The 26514-nt window shown below is 35.1% G+C and overlaps 1 protein-coding gene across 5 annotated transcripts in view; it reads right to left on the minus strand.

Annotated features, from left to right (window-relative positions):
* Nucleotides 1–26514, minus strand: part of DACH2 (dachshund family transcription factor 2) — an 890246-nt gene that overhangs the window by 632961 nt on the left and 230771 nt on the right. For all 5 annotated transcript variants that reach the window (XM_078064867.1, XM_078064865.1, XM_078064864.1 and 2 more), the window contains exon 2: nt 4438–4476. In XM_078064867.1, the coding sequence (XP_077920993.1) occupies nt 4438–4476 (39 nt within the window). The remainder of the gene's footprint in view (nt 1–4437; nt 4477–26514) is intronic.

Raw genomic sequence — 26514 nt, forward strand, 5'->3', positions numbered from 1 at the left:
ATTGAAAACAATCTAAGTGTCCATCAATATAGTAAAGAATAATCAAACTGTGGTATACTCATGAAATTAAATAGTAGAATGGACAATTAAAAAATAAATAAATGAACTGGATCAGCATGTATCAACATAGATAAATCTCAAAAACATAATGTAAAAACAATGATTACAAAAGGATAGTATAGTACCAAACCATTTAGGTACAGTTTAAAAACACAAAAACTAATACTGCATATTGTTTGTGCATAAATACACATATGATAAAAAAACACCAAGCAATAACTCACACAAATTTTAAAACAGTGGTTAACTCTAATGAAGGGTGGAGGAGAAAGGAGATTAGTGTTAGTTATATCAATAATGCTTTACAGATACATTTTTTTAAAAATGAGCTCTGAATCAAATGTAACAAAATGTAGACTTGGTTATTGGTCCACAATGTCTCTCATTATTTCCTGATTTATTTGAGCTATTTTATAATCAATCTTGGTAATTTATAACACAATCGAAATGATGCTACCAAAATTGATTTCGGAATTTTATATATATATTATAATGAAACGAGGTGTTTTGGTAATTAGTCTGATTCCAGTTGTCAGGTTGTAAAATATATTGATCCTAAGTATATGAATTTTGTAATCAGACTGCCTTGATTCAAATGCTGGTTCTGATATTTGCAGGCTGTGTGGTCTCAGATAAGTCATTTAACCTTCTCTGTGCCTCAGTACCATCATCTGTAAAACAAGGATCACGATAATATCACCTACCTTGTAGGGTTGTTATGAAGATTAAATGAACAAAATAACCTGGGATATCATGTCTGAAAAATGTTAGATATTATTATGTTCTGGCAAAAATAAGAGTAGTAGTTGTTCATCAAAATTTTTCCTGAATTACCTTATTTATATGTCTATACTGGTTAAATGTATCAAATAATCCCTCATTTCTTATATTCTCTACCTCTGAGGACTAACCAATTAACTAAGAATTTTCCAGTTGTTAGAGTTTTTAGAGAACGATTTTAATTAATTAGTATATGTAAACATTGTTCATCCTATCACACAACAGATTACTTGTGGTCAAAACTATCTGATGAGCTACAAAGGGAAGCACTGTCTACAAAAATTCTATTTAGTTAAACATCACCTATTTTGCACATCGTCATATATATTGACAAGTTGTCCAACAATTTCTCATCTTTCATATATGTCTGTGTTAAATCTGCAACTAGAATAGTTTGTTGACAAATGGGAGGCATTTTTAAGTTAATTTAGAATTTGAGATTGTGCATTCTTTTATTTCTCTAATTTCACTTTTCTCTTTTTTTAGTCCTCTGATAAGTTTCTCATCAGAAATGATAATGTTAACTGACCACCCTTTTTTTAAAGATTTTATTCATTTATTTGACAGAGAGTACAAACAGGGGGGAGCAGCAGGCAGAGGGAGAGGGAGAAGCAGGTTCCCTGCTGAGCAGGGAGTCCGACATGGGGTTCGATCTCAGAACCCGGGATCATGACCTAAGCCGAAGACAGATGCTTAACTGACTGAGCCACCCAGGTGCCCCTTAATTGACCACCCTGACTAAGGATTTATGGTGCACATTATAGGGGCCATTAAAACAATGAAGTTTGTTTTTTTTTTTTCTTTCTTTTTTTCTAAAAAGATTGGAATTTAATTGTTTCCTTTTTAGACAAATACATTTTTGGATTGCCAGTGATAAAAGGGGCATACAAATGTTAAAAGCATTGTGGCACAGTGGGATTATGTGCTAAGGTCCAGGGCAAGACAGACAAATAAGTGAAGTCTCAGATCAATCAGTTACCTCAAACAAAAATTTCAGATGACCAACTTTTGTTTTATCTTTGCCAATGCCAATGAAAAGTTCAAATGAAGTTTTATTGTGTTAACTACTTACATTTCTTTTATTTCTTTAACCATTTGTAAAAATAAAGGAATTTTGCTAGAAGAAATTGGAAATTTGTTGAAAGGCAAGTCAACTTAAAATTAAAAGAACACATACTATATATATGGTTTTCTTCCTATTAAAGCACCATGAATTAGGTTTTAAATAGAAGCCATAATTATATTATGTGACAGAACCTATATTTAAATGTTCTCTTTGGACATGGCAGTAATGATCTTTCATACTGCATTTCATTGATAAATATGAAAGCAAAAAAATCATAATTTTATCTTAATTTTCAAACCAAATTAAGGGAAAACTATCTTGGTTATTTCCATATAGTAAGGAAAAATCATGACGTGCATAACCACCATTTTGAGTCCCAGGAGAATTAGTTACAAGCACTCCACTTATTTTTAATTCACTTTACATGAACTTTCCATCATCAAGATCTTCGGGTGTATTTATAATATACTGTGATTTTTTTTTAAACTACAGTACCTATAGGATTTACAATTTAAAACAGAGGTCGCAAACTGACAGCCCATGGGCTAGATTCAGACCATAGATGATTTTCTTCAGCCTACATAGTGTTTCTTTCTTTTTCTTTTCTTTATTTTTTTGTTTTTGTTTTTGCTTTTATTGAGTTGGTTACCAACATTTAAGAATTAGGGAATTTCATATAAAAATCTGCATTCCTGGCTTCTCTTAAAAACTCAGAGCTTAACAATATTTGGCCTACATTCCCACATGGTGGCAATCAGCTACACTGAGTAATAGCTGACACCTTTGGAAAGAATATATACTCTCTAGGTCACCCTAGTCCCCACCACTTCCTATTGCTTACGGACTTTCATTTACATTACCAGCCTTGCATCAGTAGGCATTAGAGTTTGCGACTCTCCTGTTTCTCTGTAGTTTATGTAAGTGAATCAGTGCATATACTTTTAAGAACATTTCATGGTTTTTCTCAAATTACAGCAAATGTAAAAACTCATTACATATATATGTACATATGTAATGTGTGCTCTGATTAATCTAAAATAAATCTATACAGTTATAAACTACTGTTATAATTAATTAAATGAAGAGAACATTATATTAATTTGCATGTCATTTTACTAGGAAAATTAAAATAAAATGAAAGTCAATTTCAGTGTCTGAATTCAATTGCATTCATTTAAAATAAAAAAACATTTACTTTCAATATCCCAAACCTAAACTGAAAACTCAAACTATGTAAAGTTTTTCAGTTAAAATCATTCATTAATGAAATCTAGTGGGTTCTAGTCTCCCCCAGCACTAAAGTTACATTCTAATAGAAAGTTTGGCACTTAAGGAGGCACATCCACTGCTTCAGGTCACTTGGGTATTATTTAGTGTGCATGATATTTAAAAGTAATATTTAGTATAGGAAATGTCCCAGATATTACAAACATCACCAGAGTGGTTTTCATTTTCTACATTGAAAACCCCCATGGTGTGGTCCCCATCTCCCCCATAGCCCTATGGCATTTTTGTTGTAGAAAAAATATGGATAAAACATATTATCAAGGGCAGCCCTGAAGAAATTGGGGAAAAGTCACCAAAGGGTGATTTAACTTGAGAAAGGTATATGGAAGAGAAGAGGGGGCACAATTGTCAGGCAATATCAAAATGTACTTTTGTACTTTATTACCATGGGTTGCCCTCCTTTTCCCTTGCTTCTTTGAGTTACTGTCCATTATTCTCCCCATTACAACCTACAAGGTATAAAGCCTAGAGCAATATGGTATCTCTGATTGCAATTCAACTGAAATTGCCATAGATAACTTTAAGAAGTTTCAAACATAAATCTTCTTAGACTTCCAAATTTTTTCAAAAAATGTATTTTTAGAAAAAAATAATTTCAAATATTTTAGAACTACTAGCATGCTTACAGAATATATCCATGCCTAATGCTTAGAACAGCTCCACAAGATTAGATGGCTTATTTTTTTTTCCTTTATTGCTTTATACAGCACACTTAATAACCTGTGCTGCCCTGCAAAAGTGAATGTACCTTCCTAAGCATTCCAGAGTCATGGGGTGAGTGAATTACCTTCTCGTTATTTTACATAGGTGTCATGGTTTTTGTGTCAATGACCCTCACTCAACCCACATCAACTTTGCAGCCTTTCCCTAGCTTCTGCTTTAGTTCCCAGGAAAGGAATAGTTCCCTGTGACTGGAAGTCACCTTCCCACTGCATGGTCCTAGGATCCATTCCCAGTTAATAAATATGAATGATTATTGTCGATAATGAAAGTGTGGAGACCCAATTAACTAGTACCCTCAAATGGATAGACAGGGTCTAATTAGCTATTTGGATTTCATATTTCTTATTATTAACTAAGGATTAAGAAAGATTCGGCATTTGCTCTGAAAATTTTAAATGGCTCTACTTTCCTACCTTAATAATTACAGTACAGGGAACAAAATTATTGAAGTTGGGCTGAATCTGTATAGGCTCCAGGACATTCCCAGGAAGTTGATTTTTAAAAAATAAATACATAAATACCTGTTAACAGCTTGTTTTCTTGTCATTTGCCTCTTCCTTCTAAAAGGAGAGTATAGCAAAAAATAAATAAATAAAACTGGTTAATTGAGAGTTCTGGTTAGTTTGCTTCCAATTAATCAAGGCTTTATTATATTTCACAAAAAAATCTTCTTCAATTCTTCAGGAACTTTAGATAAGTTACACACAATGAAACACCAGCAGGGAAGAGCACAAAGAAGGTAAGAAAGCCTGAATTGTTATTGTTATTGTTGTTATTGTTAAGATAATGTTTTAAATATATGGACAATGCTATTGTATTTCTGGTCTAATCCCCACTGAGTAAAGAATAATGTGAAATGTCATGTGGTTTAGCGCTTTTCCATATATGAAGGCAAGGAAATAATGTTATAGATTTCTGTTGGAAAAAATGGCCTCAGGTCGTAACAATTCCTAAGAAAGTTTCAGCAATATTGTGTCTTCTTCCTTTCTCTCAAGAGCCTTCTTCCCATCCCAATGGGTATTCCAATATATTTAGGAGAAAAAAATCTCCTTCTAGGGTTTTTTCCCCTTCATTTTTATTTGGCCAACAGGATGATGAAAATGAGCCAATATCAATGTTATGCCTTAATTTTCTAAACATGGAGCTATTAATCACACAGCTCACTATACACTTATTTCTGGAGCAATAATAAACTATCTTACATCCTTCCCAAAAGGGTTACACGCACACACACACACACACATACACACACAAGTCATACACACACCCATACAAAATAAACATATACAAAAGAGATTAATAAAAAACCCACAAAATTAGCTTAATTAACAAAACAAACATTCTTTATAATAGTATAGTTTTTCCTAGTGTTTCCAAACTCTTTAGTGAGGAACGATAAAATCTAAAACTGCTGCTTCTGGGGAAGATGGCAGAGTAGGAGGATCCTTATCCCTTACTTGTCACCTCATCCTGTGGTTACACCTAAATAACATCCACATCAGAGTAAATAAACCAGAAAATAACTGAGGACTGGCAGAACAGACTCTCCATAGCTAAATGTAGAGAAGCCACATCAAAGAGGGTAGAGAGGGCAGAGATATGGTCAGGAGCCAAACTGACCCATAGGACTGTCCATGGGAGGGAAGGACACCTTGGGCTAGGAAAAGAGAGAAGAGCAGACCCTATACCAGACACCAAAGGCATTAGGGACCCATACTGGGAAGATGAATTCCCATAATATTTGGCTTTGAAAACCAAGAGAACCTGTTTTGTGAGTTCTTACAATCAGTGAGTCTTAACACCTGGAACTTTAAAATTCAGCAGCTCCACTCTGGGAAAGCCAGAGGGTGATTGGAACCTGAGTCCCTGCCCTTAAACAGACAGCACAATAAACAGCCCCACTGAAATGCAGCATAGAAGCAACAGTTTGAAAAATGCCTAGGGTATACAGGAAGGAGATTTATTTACTAATCTCAGAACATGTGCTGGGGGAGGGATCTTTGGAAGACTCCTAGAATAAAAGAGCTTGTTGGTGTCATTTCCCTCCACTTCCCCACAGCCTACCTACCCAGACAACTGTGGGAACCAGTGCAGGATGAGCACTCTCCACAAAGCTTGCCTGACCCCTGTGCTCTTTTACAAACTATCCCCTCCATCCCAGACTGGGCAGTTTTCCCAGGGTGGCTGTAGGTCTCCTTCTGCAGTGGAATAGCCTAGATCTTCCTGGCACTGTGTGCCCCACCCCACATTCTCCTGTGGACGTGCCCCTTCCAAAATGCCCTTGGCAGGAGACCATCCAAAGGAGTGCCACAAGCCTGACAGAGTGAAGCAAACCTGATAGTGGTCAGAACCACTCCAAAGTAACTCCTGCCCCAGGGAAAGAAGAAGATAACCACAAACACCATTCCGACTGCAAACCCAGCAGTGGGCTGGGAGCACACATCTGGTCTGACAGAAGGACCCACCCACCAATGACAGCTTCTCAGGGGACAAGACAAGGAGAGCACCCTGCACTTTGGTGCTGCCACAGCTCTGGCAAATGCATGGTCTGATTCAAATCAATCCTAAGGTGGCCCCAGATTTGCCTCCTAACAACACAGGGACCAAACCCTGACCATGAGACAAAGAGAGCTACTGCAGACAACTGTACTGAATGCAAAAGCAGGGTACATGCAACAAACATAGAAGCCACCCCAAAGTGCCAGGTTATGGTAAACCAGGGACATTGCATTGCAGAGCACCACAGGACATCTTCATATGGCCACTACTTTCAAGAGAAGGAGACATAACTGACTTTCCTAACACATAGAAACAGACGCAGAGAGTTAGACAAAATGAGGAGACAAAGGAATATGACATGAAAAAAGGGACAAAATCAGAGCAAGAGAGCTACATGAAACAAAGATAAGTAACATGACCAATAGAGAATTTGAAGTAATGGTCATAAAGATACTCACTGGACTTGAAAAAAGAGTGGAAAGCCTCAGAGTGACCCTTAACAAAAAGATAGAAAACATAAAAAAGAACCAATCAGAAATGAAGAACTCTATTGCTCCCCCTGCTTGTGTTCTCTCTCTGTTAATAAATAAATTAATTAATTAATTAAATCTTAAAAAAAAAGAAATGAAGAACTCAATAACTGAAATTTAAAATACAATAGAGGGAATAAAGACTAGACTAGAGGAAGCAGAAGAACAGACCAGTGACCTGGAGGACAGAGGAAAAGAAAGCAATCAAGCAGAATGTGAAAGAGCAAAAATAATAATAATAAATGAAAATAGACTTAGGGAACTCAATGACACCATAAAGCATAAAAACATTATCATTATAGGGATCCCAGAAAGGTAAGAGAGAGAAAAGGGGGCAGAAAATGTATTTGAAGAAATAATAGCTGAAAATTTCCAGAATATGGGAAGGAAACAGAAATCCAGATCCAGGAGACACAGACAGCTCCCAATAAAATCAACCCAAGGAGGTCCACACCAAGACACACACTTATTAAAATGGCAAAATGTGGTGATAAGAGAGAATTTTAAAAGCAGAAGGAGAAAAGAAAACATTACATACAAGGGAAACTCCATAAGGCTATCAGCTGGTTTTTCAGCAGAAAGTGTGCAGGCTTAAAAGGAGTGGCATGATATATTCAAGTGCTGAAAGAAAACAAAACCTGCAACCAAGAATATTCTATCCAGCAAGGCTATCATTCAGAATAGAGGAAGAGACAAAAAGTTTCTCAGACAAACAAAAGTTAAAAAAATTCGTCACCACTAACCCAGCCTTAAAGAAATGTTAAAGAGGACTCTGAGTAGAAAGGAAACCTCTGTGGAGGCAGGAGTGGAAAGCAGGAGTAATAAAAGTAAGAAGCACAAAAGCACTAAAATTAATTATAGCTATAAAAACCAGTCAAAGGATTCACAAAATAAAAGTATATAAAGTACAACACCATGTATCTAAAATGCTTGGGGAAGAGGAGTAAAAATGTAGTGCTTTTAGAATGGGTTCAAACTTAAGCAACCATCAACTTAATACAGACTGCTATATGCATGAGATGTTATATATACAAGCCTAATGGTAGCCACAAATCAAAAACTGGTGATAGGCAAAAAATAAAGAGAAAGGAATCCATGTATATCACCAAAAAAAAAAAAAAAAAAAAAAAAAAAAAAAACCCAGCAAATCATGAGAGAAGAGAGCAAGAGGAGGAAGAGAGAAAAACCACAAAAACAAGTAACAAAATAGCAATAAATACATACCTATCCATAATGACTTTGAAGGTTAATTGACTATATGCACCATTCAAAAGACATACGGTAAAAAAATGGATAAAAGAGCAACACCCATATATATGCTGCCAACAAGAGATTCATATCAGACTTAAAGACACATGCAGTTTGCAAGTGAAGGGATGGAAAAACATTTATCATGCAAATGAAAGTGAAAAGAAAGTGAGAGTAGTAATGCTTATATCAGACAAAATAGACTTAAAAAAAGACTTTAACAAGATAAAGAAGGACACTACATAATCATAAAGAGAAGAATTCAACAGGAAGATATAACAATTGCAAATACTTATGATCCAACATGGGAGCACCCAAATACATAAAGCAGCTGATAACAAACATAAAGGGAGTAATTGATAGTAATACAATAAAAAGGTATTTTAATGCCCCACTTACATCAATGGACAGATTATCCAAGAAAATCAACAAGGAAACAGTGGCTTTGAATGATACATTAAATCAAATGGATCTAACAGATATATTCAGAACATTCCATCCCAAAACAGCAAAATACATTTTCTTTTCAAGTGCACATGGGACATTTTCCAAAACATCACAAAACAAGTCTCAACAAATTAAAAACTATCAAAGTCATACTATGCATCTTTTCCAATGACAATGCTATGAAACTAGAAATCAACCATGAGAAAAAACCTGGAAAGAACACAAATACATGGAGGTTAAATAACGTGCTACCAAACAATGAATGGATCAACCAAGAAATCAAAGAAAAATAAAAAAAATACATGGAAAGAAATGAAAATGAAAACATAATGGTCAGAACAATTCCAGATGCGGCAAAAATGGTTCTAAGAGGGAAGTTTATACCAATACAAGCCTACCTCAAGAAGCAAGAAAAATCTCAAAGAATCTAACCTTACACCTAAAGAAGCTAGAAAAAGAAGAACAAACAACACCCCAAAACAGTAGAAAGAAAGAAAAAATAAAGAGTAGAACAGAAATAAAAGAAACAGAAACCAAAAAACAAATAGAACAGATCATTGAAACCAGGAGCTGGGTTTTTGAGATCAGCAAAGTGGATAAACCTTTAGCCAGATTCATCAGAAACAAAAAAAAAAAAAAAAAAAAGGAAGGACTCAAATAAAACCAGAAATGAAAGAGGAGAAATAACTACCAACACCACAGAAACACAAAGGATAAGATTATGAAAGATTATATGCTGACAAATTGGACAACCTAAAAGAAACAAATAAATTCCTAAAAACATATGACCTCCTAAAACTGAACCAGGAAAAAATAGAAAATTTGAACACACAATTATTAGTAATGAAGTTGAATCAGTAATCAAAAAACTCTCAACAAGTAAAAGTCCAGAACCAGATGGCTTCACAGGTGAATTCTACCAAACATATAAAGAAGAGTTAATACCTAGTCTTATCTCATTATTCCAAAACATAGAAAAGGAAATAAACTTCCAAATTCATTCTATGAGGCCACCATTACTCTGATACCAAAACCAGATAAGGAGAACTATAGGCCAATATCTCCAATGAACATAGATGAAAAAATCCTGAGAAAAATATTAGCAAACCAAGTCCAATAATACATTTAAAAAATCATTTAACTCGATCAAGTAGGATTTGTTCTTGGGATGCAAAGGTGGTTCAATATTCACAAATCAATCAATATGATGTGTCACATCAATAAGAGGAAAGATAAAAACCACTTTGACATTTCAATAAATTCAGAAAAAGCATTTCACATCCATTCATGATAAAAATATTCAACAAAATATGTTTGGAGGGAACATACCTCAATGTAATAAAGTCCTTATATGAAAAAATCACAGCTAACATCATACACAATGGTGAAAAACTGAGAGCTTTTCCCCTAAGGTCAGGAACAAGACAAGGATGTCCATCCTCATCATATTTATTCAACATAGTACTGGAAGTCCTAGCCACATCAATCAGACAACAAAAAGAAATAAAAGGCATTGAAATCAGCAAGGAAGAAGTAAAACTTTCACTATTGCAGATGTCATGATACCATATATAGAAAACCCTAAAGACTCCACCAAAGAAACTACTAGAACTCATAAAAATTCAGTAAGGTCGCAAGATACAAAATGAATATACAGAAATACGTTGCATTTTTGTACACTAATAATGAAGTAACAGAAAGAGAAATTAAGAAAACAATCCTATTTACATTTGCACCAAAAAGAATAAAATACCAAGAATTAGACTTAACCAAGGAGGTGAAAAACCTGTATCTGAAAACTATAAAACACTGATGAAAGAAATTGAAGATAACAAAAATGGAAAGATATTCCATGAGCATGAAATGGGAGAACAAATATTATTAAAATGCCTATACTACCCAATCAAGCTACAGATTTAATGCAATCCCTATCAAAATACCAACAACATTTTTCACAGAACTAGAACAATCCTAAAATTTGTATGGAACCAAAAAAGACCCTGAATAGCCAAAGCAATTTGAAAAAGAAGAACAAGACTGGAAATATCACAATCCCAGATTTCAAGATATACTACAAAGCTGTAGTAATCGAAATAGTATGGTACTGGCACAAAAATAGACATATATCAATAGAACAGAATAAAGAGCTCAGAAATAAACCCACAATTGTGTGGTTGATTAATCATTGACAAAGGAGGCAAGAATATGCAATGGAAAAAGGCAAATGGTGTTGGGACTGCAACGTGCAAAAGAATGTAACTGAACCACTTTCTTACACCATACACAAAAATAAACTCAAAATGGATGAAAGACCTCAGTGAGAGACCTGAAACCATAAAACTCCTAGAAGAGAGCACAGGTTATAAATTCCCTGACAGTGGTCATAGCAACATTTTTCTAGATATGTCTCCTGAGGCGAGGGAAAAAAAGCAAAAATAAACTATTGAGACTACATCAAAATAAAAAGCTTCTGCACAGCAAAAGAAACATTCAACAAAACTGAAAGGAAGAAAATATTTGCAAATGACATATCCAATAAAGGGTTGTATCCAAAATATATAAAGAACTTATAAAACTTAACACCCCAAAACAAATAATCCAAATAAAAAATGGACAGAAGACATGAAAGACATTTTTCCAAAGAAGGCATCCAGATGGCCAACAGACACATAAAAAGATGCTCAAAATCACTCATCATCAGGGAAATGCAAATCAAAACTACCATGACATATCATCTCATACCTGTCAGAATGACTAAAATCAACAACACAAATAAAACAGGTGTTGGTGAGGAGAAATAGGAACACTCGTGTTGTTGGGAATGCAAACTGGTGCAGCCACTGTGGAAAACAGTATGGAGGTTCCTCAAAAAATTAAAAATAGAGGGACACCTGGGTGGCTCAGTCGGTTAAGCATCTGCCTTCAGCTCAGGTCATGATCCCAGGGTCCTGGGATCAAGTCCTGCATTGGGCTCCTTGCTCAGCGGGGAGCCAGCTTCTCCCTCTGCCTGTTGCTACCCCTGCTTGTGGGCCCTCTTTCTTTCTCTCTCTCCCTCTCTCTCTGATAAATAAATAAATAAAATATTTTTAAAAAATAGAATTGCCATATGATCCAGTAATTCCACTGCTTGGCATTTACCCAAAGAATACAAAAACACTAATTCAAAAAGATACATGCACCCCTATGTATACTGCAGCATTATTTACAATAGCCAAATTATGGAAGCAACCCAAGTGTCCATTCACAGATAAATGGATAAAGAAGATAAGGTATATATATATAGATAGATAGATAGATAGATAGATAGATAGATAGATAGATAGATATTGGAATAGTACTCAGTCATAAAAGATAATAAATTCTTGCCATTTGCAACAACATGGATGGATCTAGAGGATAGAAGGCTAAGTGAAATAAGTCAATCAGAGAAAGACAAATACCATATGATTTCATTCATATGTGGAATTTTAGGAACAAACGAACAAAGAAAAAAAGAGAAACAAAAAAACTGAACTCTTAACTATAGAGAACAAACTGATGGCTACCAAAGGGGAGTTGGGTGGCGGAATGGGTGAAATAGGTGAAGAGGTTTAAGAGTACATTTATCCTGATGAGCCCTGAATAATGTATAGAATGGATGGATCACTATATTGTACACCTGAATCTAATATAACACTGTATGTTAAGTGTACTGGAATTAAAATTAAAAATGAAAAAATAAGTACATGAAAAATAAAACAACATGCTAACATCTATAAGGACTTTAATTTGGCTCTTTTGAGCTTTAGTGCACTTTTTAGTGGTACAGAAACAGGAACCTCCCTATAATGCCCACAACAAATACATATGGTTTGTTCATCACCCCTCTGTAATCTCTTGCAATAGCATTTTTGTTAAGTCTCCTTTTAGTAAGTCAGGGAAAGACCAATACCATGTGATTTCACTCACATGTGGAATTTAAGAAACAGAACAAATGAACAAACAAAAAAAGAGACAAAGAGACAGACTTTTAACTAAGAGAACAAACAGGTGGTTACCAGAGGGCAGGTGGGTTGGAGAATGGGTGAAATAGGTGAAGGGGATTAAGAATACACTTATCGTAATGAGCACTGAGTATAGAATTGTTGAATCACTCTATTGTACACCTGAAACTAATATAACACTGTATGTTAATTTTATTGGAATTAAAAAAAATAAATTGAAAAACGTCTCTTTCTTTGTTGTTTGCTTGTTTGTTTTGATAGACAACTGCTTGTCTGCTTAAAGGTCTCTAGAAAGATTTCTAAATAAACCATAAATGCAAACATGTACCTGGGGTTGCTAGGGAAAGGGAGGCAGGAGTGAAGGAAGGTGAAACTTTTTTTCACCTATTCTTGTGTTCTGCAGCTTGACTGTCAGAACTACTTGATTTTGCTTCCTAGTTCACTCACCCAAACTGTTTGGAAATGACACTTTCTTTTTTTTTATTTTTGAGAGGAGAGAGAAAGGGGGGGAAGGGAGGGGCAGAGGGAGAGGGAGAGAGAGAAAAATCTCAAGCAGACGGACCCTTTCACAGGGCTCCACCTCATGACCCTGAGATCATGATCTGAGCCAAAATCAAGAGTTGGATGCTTAACCAACTGAGCCACCTAGGCACTCCAAAATGACACTTTCTTAGGGTAAAATATACTTACTCATGCATACCAAGTCAATGATAATGTGTACTTTCTTAATTCAATGAGCTGTATATTATTGGATTGGAGGACTTATTTTTCCTTTTACCAGAGATTCCCCCTCTCTTCTATATGTAGAAAACTTTCTGAACTCAAAAGAACTTTTTCAGCTATTACCATATATATATATATAATTATACTAAGTTCCAAAAAAAATCATTTAAATTTTCTGTGACCTGAGATTCATAGATTAAGTTTAGACTTTAAAATTGCCAAATACTAAAACTTTATTGTCAGAATTATCCAATAAATATATAAATGTCCATGAATTAACTGTTATTAAGGATTTAAAATCTTCTTAGAAATTAGGAGTTTACTTGACTTTAAAAATTGTTTCATTTGTCTTGTCAAGTGTGAGAATGTATTTTACAATACTGCCTAACACTAGGTATGGCTCTAGGACTTTAGGGACTACAAGTTAAATTCATATACTTTATTTTTGACATTCAAAATAAAATGTGACTTCTATACTTCTGAATTTGTTCATTCTGTGTGTCACTTAATTTATTTTAGATTTCCTCATACTTTGCCAAGTAATCAGCATTTTGGAAAATTTTACTGAACAAGCAGATGATGCTAAAAATATTATCAGATCAGTATAAAAGAGCTCTCATCTGCGTTTCCTGGAGTTGACCTAGAATGTTTCATATCCCCCTCTAATATCTCTTATTCTCCTGAAATTACCTTTTTGCAGCCTCTCCCCACTTCTAATCTGGCTGTAAAATTTGAACCACGAATAAAGGGCCTGAAATTCACTAGAATTTATCTTTGTGGCTGAAATATACATATGACCACATTCTTATGAAAATACTGACAAAATGGTGTTACACAAGTTCAAGAACACTGGGCCAGATGCTATAATCAATATATCACTACTACCAACAGAATTATTACCAACCAAGGTCCTACAACATATGGTGATAAGTAGTAAGGGTCTCTACACAGCTTACCAGCTCCGATCATCATCATTGCTGCACAGCATCAGAACACCAATTTTCCCGACTATAGATAGACTCTCCCCCACATACAAGTTATGACTAGAAGATGAGTCTGCACTGGCTTAGACCCAAGAATTAAATAAATGAGAGAAGGCTGTGTTTTGAATTTGTCAGGATCATTTTTTCCCTGAACTGCTGATAAATACATGTTCGTACTTTGATTCTTCTAACTTGTAGTGTGTGGATACAAGGCAACAAAGTTAATGACAATGATTGCTACCCAGTACCCTTCTCTGATTGGAGTCAGTTTAGTAGAAGAATCAGAGATATGGAATTCTTACCTTTGAAACCTAAACTTAGACCACAGAATCACATTTAACAATTGAGAAACAGCATACAAAACACATGACAAGAGGCAACAAAATATCACAAAGTGAGAAGACCAGTTAAGAACTCACAGAATCATTGGATTTAGGTTTTTTAGTACTTTTGAAGATAAATTGAAAACTCACTATCAAATATCACATAGTAAGTCCTACTTCTGGTGTGAGGGTAACTAAATAAAGTGCTACATTCACTAATTATTCTTATAGGGAAAATTACTTAAAACAGAGCATTTTATAGATATGGTCATCCTTTGAGATGATCTACTCCAATGAATTTGAAACTGGACTCTAAAGAAAATTTAAAGTGCTGGTGGTTAGTAGAAGGAAAGATAAGAGGGAGTCATTCCTAGGGGCGCCTGGGTGGCTCAGTTGGTTGAGCGACTGCCTTCGGCTCAGGTCATGATCCCAGGGTCCTGGGATCGAGTCCCACATCGGGCTCCCGGCTCAGCGGGGAGCCTGCTTCTCCCTCTGACCCTTTCCTCTCTCATGCTGTTTCTCTCTCGCTCGCTCTCTAATAAATAAATAAATAAAATCTTTAAAAAAAAAAAAGAAAGAGGGAGTCATTCCTTTTCATCCCTTCAATTAGTAGTGAAGCCCTTCTTTTCTCTACATGATATATTGTGAGTCTGAACTGCTCTACTTTACTACCGACCACCACCACCACCACCATTTGACAGATGAGAAAATTAGCCCCTGAGATGTTCAATTTTTTGGCCAACATTACATAGAAAATTAGTGTCAGAAGTCTCCTGACTCCTAATTCAAGATACTGCCCCTGAATTCATCACCCTGCTTCCTCTACTATATATTAAGGAACCACTTTTTGAACTCTCCCCCAAAGATTATCATATCTGTTTTATTCTCATGGGAACATAATAAAGTCGACAGATGTGCTACACATTTAGACAAGATCTGTGTCTCCCTTGATCTCTAAGCAAGTGCTTTTTCTACACCACACTACTTTTAAAGCAAAGGTTGCAAACTGGAAAACCAAGGCTGCCAAACATATTTTGTTTGGTCTGCCCAGAGCTTTGAAAATCTGAGAATTTGGGCGCCTGGGTGGCTCAGTTGGTTAAGCGACTGCCTTCGGCTCAGGTCATGATCCTGGAGTACCTGGATCGAGTCCCGCATCGGGCTCCCTGCTCGGCAGGGAGTCTGCTTCTCCCTCTGACCCTCCCCCCCTCTCATGTGCTCTCTCTCATTCTCTCTCTCTCAAATAAATAAATAAAATCTTTAAAAAAAAAAAAGAAAATCTGAGAATTTTATATAAGATCTGAACTTCCAATAGATTCTCTAAAAAAAAAAAAAAAAAAATCTTCAAAAAGATCTGGTCCCACATATTTACTGGCTCAGCACAACTCGATGAAGTAGAGAAGCAATGGCCACCTACAGACAGAGCATGCACTCTTCTGTCCCCTACAGAATTGTGGATCCACAATGTCCTATGACCTTATATGTGGCCCTCTAAATTAATATATGTTATCTCCTGGTTCCAGTAGGGATTTGAGTTTTATGGTCACTATTTTAAAGTTTGTGGATATAATTTACTTCAAACATTAGTCAATTTCCTCCTAGAAAATATGAGATAACTGGAAACTTCCATATATGTGTACACTATTGATTGAGGGTACACTAAAAGTGCTAGATTATTATCTAACTAAAGGGTCATATGCACTTTCTTTAATGAGGAAACACAAGCCTTCAACCCTTGAAGTAGAACAATTATACTATTTTTTCACATACAAAAAAAAAAAAAACCTAAAGCAAGTTGTGTTAAATTAAAATAGATTTAATAAGAAACTCTAATTATACTCAGAGAAACCTTATCTTTCAGAGTAGTAGCTATATTTAAAATTCTAACAAATCAATAACATGTTTCCTATGTTTCAATATATGTATACATTGTGAAATGATTGTATACCTTAAATATAATTTTTGTCAAGTATACCTCAATAAAGCTAGAAAAAATGTTTCTTATGTTTTGAAATAGGAATCGCCTGTTAACCTGGCATATATTGCCATATTTTAGGGACTACTAAATTAGGCTTTACCAGTTCCTTACACATACAAGAACTTTTAGTCATGTTACTTCTTTTTCTGGCCCAATACGATAAACAAAATATTGATTGGGAAAAAATGTAACAAATAAATAGGACATAAGTCAAGCAATGCTCTGTCCCTCCTCCCAACTTCATCTGTAGAGTACAAATGGCCAGTAAATATGCATTGATAAAACATTTTTAGGTTCTCTTTGGAGATGTGATTAAATCATATTAGCTGTTGCATTTCCACTGTTGGAGCTTTTAGGGAGCTTTTCTCACTCTCTTAGCTAATAACTTTATTCATTTTATATGCCAACTCTTGCTCCATAGTAGCAGTTATAAAGCTATTTAATCTCTTTGGGAATCCCAGAATTTGTTTTATAAGTATGTAGGTTAAAAAAAGGGACTGAAAATATCTTTTAATACAAAAGTATAAAAATAAAGGCCTGGATATGTTAGGCTTTAAGTTTCCAGGAGACATCCAAACAAACTTTGTATCACTTAATTCTTCAAAGACACATTCTTCTGACTCAACCAACCATTTTCATCCTTTCAGGAATTTATTTTTCCTAGAACTATTTGGGAATAACAAAACCCTTGGTCATATTAAATATCTGCTTCTTCTGAAAAACTTTGGTGCATAAGTTTGACTCTTTTAAAAGTCAGTGAGATTTAAAATCAGAGTCCAGAGAAAAAAGAAAAAAGAAAAATTTAATATGGAATGGGGTAATAGTAAAGATAAATAAGTCTATGGCATTTTTAAAATTTGTACAAAAGGAAGCTTCGGGATATATATTGTATTAACAAAGGCTACCAATATAATTTAAAGAATGCAAGGCTCTATGCCAGTTGTGTCTCACAGATGATCTTTTACACAAACAGAACTTTGTCAATCCAGTCTGTAGAGTCTCAGTAGGTTCAGTGATATTTCTCATATGTCCTACAATAATAAAGAATCTCAGAAATAGAATTATAGTTCAGAACATCAAATGTGTTTTTCATAGCAATGATCATAAAAAATAACATGTTCTTCTCACAATACAGTAATAATTATATTCAGTATGCACAATATGAGTATATGTCCCATCAAGGAGAATAGTTAAATATCTTTAGTGGTACTATAAATTCATCTCAAATAGGTTTTTCAATAATATATTTCCACACATTCAAACTCAAAAATATCAGTCACACAAATGAACTGATTATTAAATAGCTTACCTGAAATCATTTATATTGTATAAAACTATAAACATTCCTCAGAATCTTCATACATTTTAAATCTCTTATTGCTGTGACATCTTTGTCCACAATATTTCTGTTGTAAAATTTCTTCCTTATAGTCTTGCTATCCATGTTTGTAGGTTTAGCTAAAGACACAAAGAGTGACCCTTTGAATCTTGTCCTTTGATCTGTATGGGGGTTCCAGCCAGCCTTTTATAAAAGCATTTTAAAACACTGAATACTAGTTATATTTCATGTCTTCTAGTTGATGATCATTTCTTGTTATTTTATGTTCAGAATGACTCACAGAAAGCACTAAGGAAATGTTCCAGAAGCCAAAAAAAACATTTATGGTAGATATATATTAAAACCCTTGAGGCATTGGACACAATTACTTCTTTACTAGGCTCTAGTTAGCTTTAGGTTTGATGGTTTGATATCACACTGAGATAATAGTAAGTTGACCCACTTTCTAAATAGTATGCTGCCTATGTAGAGAAATTAGTAGCAGCCTCCAACTCTGAATTGCTAAAATGGCGTTTCCTTCATAGCATTTATAACAATGTGTAAATATTTTATCTATTTAGTTGTTTTAGATCTATCTTCCCTATGAACATGCAATCTCCGTGTAAGAATGGGTTTAGGTTTCCTGTCCACTGTTTCACTCCAAAACCTAAAAAAGACGTTGGCACAGAATGGGCACCCAGTAAATATTTGTCGAATAAACTGAAGGATGGCTATGTGAAGGGATACTTTACTCATTCAAATTTATCACTTTAGAGTCTTCAAACTCATTTTCATAAAACATATTTTAAGAACCTATTTCTACTATGCAGCATAGTTTAATCATTGATGATGATGCTTAATTTATATAAGGATAGCCATGGTGCTTTAGAATCCTAGTAAACTTTCACTGAGCACCTAAAGTTGATCAGAAACATCATGAGCCCAAACTTAGTTGATGACAACAAATATACTGAATTATTGAAGGATAAAAAATATAGATTCATTATAAAGTTATTCAGAGAGAAAAAAATTCTAAAATTTTATTTTAATTATACCTTAACTTTTTTTTTTTAAACATTTGGCTTGTTTAGTGAAGCTTAAATTGGATGTAAAATGCTGACAGTTCTATAAGTATAGCTCAGCTAAGCTGTTTCTAAGAAAATGAGTTCATTTACCAATTGATCATTCTTGGTAATCCTATCTGGTTTAGTCTAGCGCAGATGAAGACAATCAAGCAGGGTTAAAGCAAAGGAATCTTGGCCTAGACATACTCTCAATGTATTACTAAAAGGCAGGAGTGGGAATGAAGAGGATTACTTACTTCAAAGTCTATTAAGTCCCTTGACATTCATCCCTCTTAATGTAATCCCTGACAAGGGCTACTCTACTATCTAAAATTAAATAATTAATTAAATTAAATTAAATTAAATTAAATAGCATGTTATTCACAAATTATGATACCAGAGGCAGTTACTTAAAATTAAAAATGATTATCTTTTGAAAAACTAGATCTAGCTCATTTATGTGTCTAAAATCTTATGTTAAACAATAACATCTTACTGTTACATAGTTTTACAGTTAATGGAGCATTTATTCTTTATTAACTAATGGAGTAAACTCTTCTGTTGTAAAGTGGGTTTGAAACATTTTCCCACTTTTAAATATCTAGAAGCTGAAACAGAAGTGTTTTAAGTCTGATTCCATGCCTTCTACTTTTTCTTGTTGACAGTATTTATCTATCAGAATATGACTGAAATACTGTTTTGATACTGTTTTCCTTGATCATCTTGCCACTTTCATGATATGTAAAGAACCAACTTCTTTAAGAGTTAAAGGAAGTTCTTCAAACATGCTTATAATTGATATCTAACAATTTTTTTTACTGATCCCATGGAGGCCACATTTATCTCTTCATCCTATGAATATCAGCCTCTTAGTTCAGTATTTATTCTACAAATACTTACTAATCATCAACCATGTACAAAAGGCTCTTTGCTATGGGCTATGTAGAATACAAAGATTTTCAAGCATGGTTCCTAATATCAAGAATATTACAATATAAAAAAGTGATAAATCATAGTCCCAAATTGTTACATTGAAAGTCTGTGAATGATAAACCACACAATTTCCTGGCATACATAGAGTAGGCACTCAAGAATATCTGATGAACAAATGTTGAATGTGTGGGTGATATAAACTAAGTGTTATAAGAATTTAAATGAAGGTATCCCTTTTACCTGAAGTGGTAAGTCATTATAGAAGAGATGAAATTTGATTTGAGTCTTGAAGATAGGTTTTGAAAAACAAAGACAAAAAGAGGACAAAAACACTTTAGGAAATTGCAACTGACAGGATGAATTGTTACAAAAGAGTTTGGAGGTGAGACCAAATAGGAGGTTACTGCAGTGTTCTCAGCATAAAATGACCAAGTTTTGACAGATATGAGAATCAAAAAGAAGGGACATGTGCAACAAAAAGTCTAAAGCTAGCATTAATATGATTGGAAGCCTAAATTTACATGGAAACAGTGTATAGAATAGAGCAAAGGAGAACTCTGAGTTTATGACCTTGTTTCCATGAAAAGTTACTTTCCAACTTGCATGAAACCAAGTTATGAATGAATTTTCAAATAACCACCTTCTGGAAGTAATAGTGTTAACAGAAAGTACACTGAACAAGGCATAAAGAGAGTTGGGTATTAGTCTCAACTATGCAACTAACTAGCTTTGTAACCATGAACAAATGACTTCCCTTCTTTACATCTCAGTATCCTAATTTGTAAAGCCAGGGTTAGACAAATTGACCACAGAGGCCCATCATAACTCAAATACCCTATGGTTCTCTGATTCCTAAATTGCTGACTATCTTCCTAAAATATAGGTAGATTAAAATGAAATTCCTCTAAGAAGTTAGTGGCAATTGCAGCTTAGTTCCCACTCCTAAGATATACTATTTTTCCTTTGATTTATAAAGAGTTATTGGAATGACTGTTAGTGGTATTCAATTAAGGGCATCTTCTTTCTATGTTTCAGAAAAACACTGACTGAAAATTCTTCAGACATGTTACTTCATAGAGGAAATCAGTAGAACATTATTCTACTAACATGCTACAGAAAGATGGACTTAAAAACTTGAAGAATACGGATGTTTGTTTTAGAAATTTTCACTTCTATTAAAATTTATACATCTCTTTTACAATAATCTGTGATGTAATAACAAACAGAGTTGACATTATCTATCTATATGTATATTGAAGTGAGTTTATTTTCAATTAAATCTTCTTCAACCTTTGCTCTTTAAAGGTTGCAGAAACTCAGGATTCTATCTTGTCTTCACAGCTCGTACCTTGCAGCCCTAAGGTCAATCTAATTCCCCTTTTCAAATGTTACATCTTTTTTTTTTTTTTTTTAATATGGTAACCAGAACTAAACATAGTATTTTAAGTGTGGTTGTAGGAATGCTGTAATCTCATCCTATATCCTTTAAATTTTTAGATCTTTCTTATAACCATGTATGCAGGTAAAAATAATCTGTCATTCATCAGGAAAGCCACTGTTATTTTCAGTTCTCCTCTGGGTAGTTAGTTTTATCTTGGACTTCCTGATTGGAAATTCCTATAAATAAAGAGAATAAATTACCTAGTTTGGCTAACAATTGCAAGATTAAAACACACCACTCTTACTGACTTCTGTCTACCATCCTTTTCATCCTCCTCAGATAAAAGTAAAAAGACATATGTACATTTTCATTTATTTATTGATATGTTCACATTACCTAACCCCATGAGTGTCTGTTGATTTTATCACTTAAAATTCAAACAACTAAAAGCAAGAACCATAACTAATGGATATCTCCCTGTAATGTCTAGCAAAAGATCATGCAGACAAAAGCACCTAATTACAAAGTGATTATAATGAACATTTAAAAGGACTGTGAAACTTTCTGACCCTTACCTCTACTGTGAATAAGTTACTATATTCCTTTCTATTAGTAAAATCAGGTCAAATACTATATGCTAATCTTAACATTATCCCTGGTGGACTCATTTTTGTCATTTTTAAAGTATGTAAACTGAACTATGGCTCCTTCCTCTCTGCTCACATAGCACTTTGTGCATGCTTTTATTAATAGCATTCAGTCATTATGCTTGTCTTCCTCAGTAGGCTGTGAGAGCAACAAAACCTAACTACTAAACACCCTCTTAATCAGCTCCAACATTATAAAACATTATTAAAGTCTTTAGAAGACACATGTTTAATAAAAAGTATTTGAAATGATGGTATTTATTTCAAATGTGAATGTCAAGATAAAGCTTATTTTTTTCGGGTCTTATATCAAATCTTTGATGCAATGAAATATTGCTATTTTTACCCACATTCATTTTTAATTGACAAGCAAAATAAGACAGGTATGAGGAAACCTATTTTATGTTCATTTCAGTTACTGCCAGGTAACTGGAGGGTTTAAGAGGGGGCAAGGAGGGGTGCCTGGGTGGCTCAGTCGTTAAGCATCTGCCTTTGGCTCAGGTCATGATCCTAAAGTCCTGGGATCAGCCCAACATCAGGCTTTCTGCTCAGCGGGAAGCCTGCTTCTCTCTCTCCCATTCCCCCTGCTTGGGTTCCCTCTCTCGCTGTGTCCCTCTCTGTCAAATAAATAAATAAATAAATCTTTAAAAAAAAAAAAAAGAGGGGGAAAGGAGAAGAAACATGGGATAAATACTAGGAAGTGTGCTTAAGTACCACTGTGGTTTTCTTTGTCCTTTTCCTACAGTTTTCTTTTCTTTTTTTTAGGGTGTTAACCTTTATATAAAAAACTGTGATGATGGTATTAATAATAAACATCTGCAGAGAGTTTTCTCCATTTGATACAATCACTAGTGCAAAGGTAAAGCATATGATATTTTTTTTTATTTTAAGATTTGGGGAAATCCATGCACATAGATATACATATATAAATTTCATTGGAGTGTTTTTCTTTTTTTTTTTAAGATTTTTATTTATTTATTTGACAGAGATAGACACAGCGAGAGAGGGAACACAAGCAGGCGGAGTGGGAGAGGGAGAAGCAGGCTTCCCGCCGAGCAAGGAGCCCGATAAGGGGCTTGATCCCAGGACCCTGGGATCATGACCTGAGCCAAAGGCAGACGCTTAACGACTGAGCCAACCAGGCACCCCATTGGAGTGTTTTTCTTGTTTTGTAAATAAATAGTCAAATGGGTTTCTTTCTTCCAAAATAATCAATCTTTCATTTTTCTGGAAATCAAGTTTTTGCTTCATTGCTTCAAAAACATATTCAAATTTGAAGTGGATATTATAGCTTGATGGTTTATTTTTTGCCTTTTAATGGAAATTTAAAATTAATCTTTACTTCTTTATGTTTATTAGTCCCCAGATTTTAATGACTACTATTAAAATCTTTATAAAGAGAGAGTTTGAATTTTTGTCATTCTCTGATTTTAATACTTGTTACAATGCCAGAAATTTTGAATTACACAAAATTTTCTACAACTGAAATTTCCTTCCCCAAGGATTATTGTATTCTTTCTACACCTTCTATAGTTTTCTGTTGCCTTGTAAGTTTTCAATATCATCTCACTCCATTTGTATGCATATTTTTTGCCTTTATCTCTTGATCCCAAACAAAGAAAAGAATAATTTCCCCTTGGTGAAAATCAATATCCTGACACTGTCTTCTATTTTAGGCACCAATTTTAACATTTTAGCAAAATCAAACGGGTCCACCAAGTCTCTAAATAAAATTTCCAATATATGGGTGTCTAGTCAGCTTATTCAAGTATGAATCTTGTACCTAAGTTCACATCAAGGGATGTGACTAGCACTAAATGAGTGCCTATGAAGGCTATTAGCACTTCCACTCCCTAATATTTTCTTTTGGCCATTATGTTTGTTTAAGTGACTAGTGGATTTTTTTCTCCTTCTCAGATTATTCCTTTTGTATATTTTCAGATTATTCCTTTTGTATATTTACCCTTTTGTAAATTGACTTTATCAATTACTAGAGGTTACACATATAAACTATCTCCTCAAATAATGCATAAGCATTTTCTTTATTCAAACAAAGCTCTCATATATATATATATATATATATATATATATATATATATATTCCATCTATTAGAAGATATTCCCCCTTAAGTCTAAAACTTCACCAGGCATGCAGTTTTCCTAGTTTCATCAGCAAACTTGCCACAGGGTTTTGGAGAAAACTCTTCAGATCACTTTGTCTCTTGATTCAAACAAAGTTTAAAAGAATAAAAAAATGAAAGAACAGTAAAAGAATAAAAGAAAGAAAAGAACACCACTCTCCTCTTAGTTATGTGAATATGAACCACTGCTAATGGAAATGATTCAATACTACCCTGCATGGATTTGGGGTTCTTCCCGCCATCACATGAAGCTTCTCCTTATGTCTCTAAGTTACCTCTCATTTAGGACTCCTTAATATTACATTCTTTCTATTCCACACTGTAGAAAGTATACCAGTCCTCACGCTGAAAATCAAGGATTTCAGACTACATCTTCATCTCTCCAGGGCAACTAGGCTTCTTTTTTTTCCTTGTACTCATTGTAGCAATCCCGTATGAGATCTTTAATCTTTTACTCTGCTTACTTGTAAGGTTCTTGGTCTTATACTGATCAAATCTTGAAGAATGTCTTTATATCTGTGAATGCTTCCCCCTAAAAGTCACATCAAGTGGTAAAGACCACCCAGTGATTTCTGAAGGTGCATTCATAGTAGGAAACAATACATGCTCATGAATAGCATGTCTTTATTCCCTCACACTGAGCATTTACCCATTACAAACTATAGCAAATAGAAATGAAAAAAAATAATAGCAATGTCACACATAATAGGCAAACAGGTCAAAAATTCTTCACACACAGATTATAGAGCATTAGAGGATGGGGAAAAACTCAAAGGTGCTGAAAGCGTTGACTTTCTATTATAAGCATTATTTCTGGGGTGGAGAAAAGATGGCAGAGGAATAAGGGACCCGATTCCAACTGGTCCCCGGAATTGAGCTGGATATCTACCAGACCACTCTGAGAACCCATGAAATCAGCCTGAGATGTAAGAAGATCTGGATCTCTACAAACAAAATATCGCAGATGGTTGGTTTCAAGGTAGGAAGCGGGGAGCTCTGATTCTGCGGGCAGATATCGGAGGAAAAATGGCAGCGGGAGGGAGCCTGGCTGTGGGGATCCTACACTGCCAGTCAGTGATAGCGTCCTGTGCTGGGGACTGGGCACAGACTCGCAGACCAGTACTGGTGAGGAAAGGACTTTAGGGCAGCCCCTGGGATGGAAACCCAGAGCGGCAGGGTCATACGTGCGAACTGGGAGTGCCTGGTGGTTTTAGAAGCAAAAAGGGCAAGACGTGTGCCAACTTGGAGGCAGGACTGGGGGTGCTGCAGAGGGGCACACCACCCAGGACGCTGCAGTTGATAGCAGCACAAACAGAAACGGAGACAATGTGGCCTGGAGAGCTCACTGAAGAACAGACTGTGATCTCTCTGCTCTGAGGCAGAGGGTTGGAAATGGTCTCTTCTGCTCTGACTCTTGGAAGGGACACGGAAAGCCACCAGGGAAAACTGCAAGAGAAAAAAAGCCCTCAACTGGTTCCCACTGAGCCAATTCCCTGCCACAGGGGGGCAGGGTTGCCTGAGTAACAGCATGGCAAGCCCTTCCTCAGAAGACAGGCTGGCAGAACAAGAGGCCAGCAACCCTAATGTCCCTAGAAAACAGGTGGATCTTGCTTGGGTTCTGGTCAATAATTTGGACTCTATACCTTCCCTCAACAACCCATCAACAGAATGATTAAGAGGAGGAACCCCCAAAATAGGAAAGACTCAAAGATTATGATTTATGCAGCAGATTTACAAATGGATGCAGATATAACCAAGATGTCAGAGATGGAATTCAGGCTAGCAATTGTGAAGACAATAGCTAGAATGAAGAAATCAATTAATGGCAGCATAGAGTCTCTAAGGGCATAAATGAAAGCTGAATAGGCAGAACTTAAAAATGCTATCATTGAGATCCCATCTAATCTAGATAATCTAACAGCTAGGGTGAGTGAGGAAGAAGAACGAATTAGTGACCTGGAAGACAATTTAATAGATAAAAAGGGAAAAGAGAAGACCAGGGAAAAACAACTCAGAATGCATGAAAATAGAATCAGAGAAATAAGTGACACCATGAAGCATTCCAATGTCAGAATTCTTGATATCCCAGAGGGAGTGGGGAGAGAGAGAGGACTAGAAGATGTATTTGAGCAAGTCTTAGCTGAGAACTTCCCTAATCTGGGGAATGAAACAAACATTCACGTCCTAGAGGCAGAGAGGACCCCTCCCAAGATCAAGGAAAACAGGCTAACACCCCGGCATGTAATAGTAAAACTGGTAAATCTTAGAACCAAGGAAACCATCTTAAGGGCAGTTAGGGGGAAGAGACTCCTTACATACAAAGGGAGGAACATCAGAATAACATCAGACCTATCCACAGAAACCTGAGAAGCCAGAAAGGCCTGGCAAGACATATGCAGGGTA

The sequence above is a fragment of the Halichoerus grypus genome, chromosome X (assembly GCF_964656455.1).
Source record: "Halichoerus grypus chromosome X, mHalGry1.hap1.1, whole genome shotgun sequence".
Classification (NCBI taxonomy): domain Eukaryota; kingdom Metazoa; phylum Chordata; class Mammalia; order Carnivora; family Phocidae; genus Halichoerus; species Halichoerus grypus.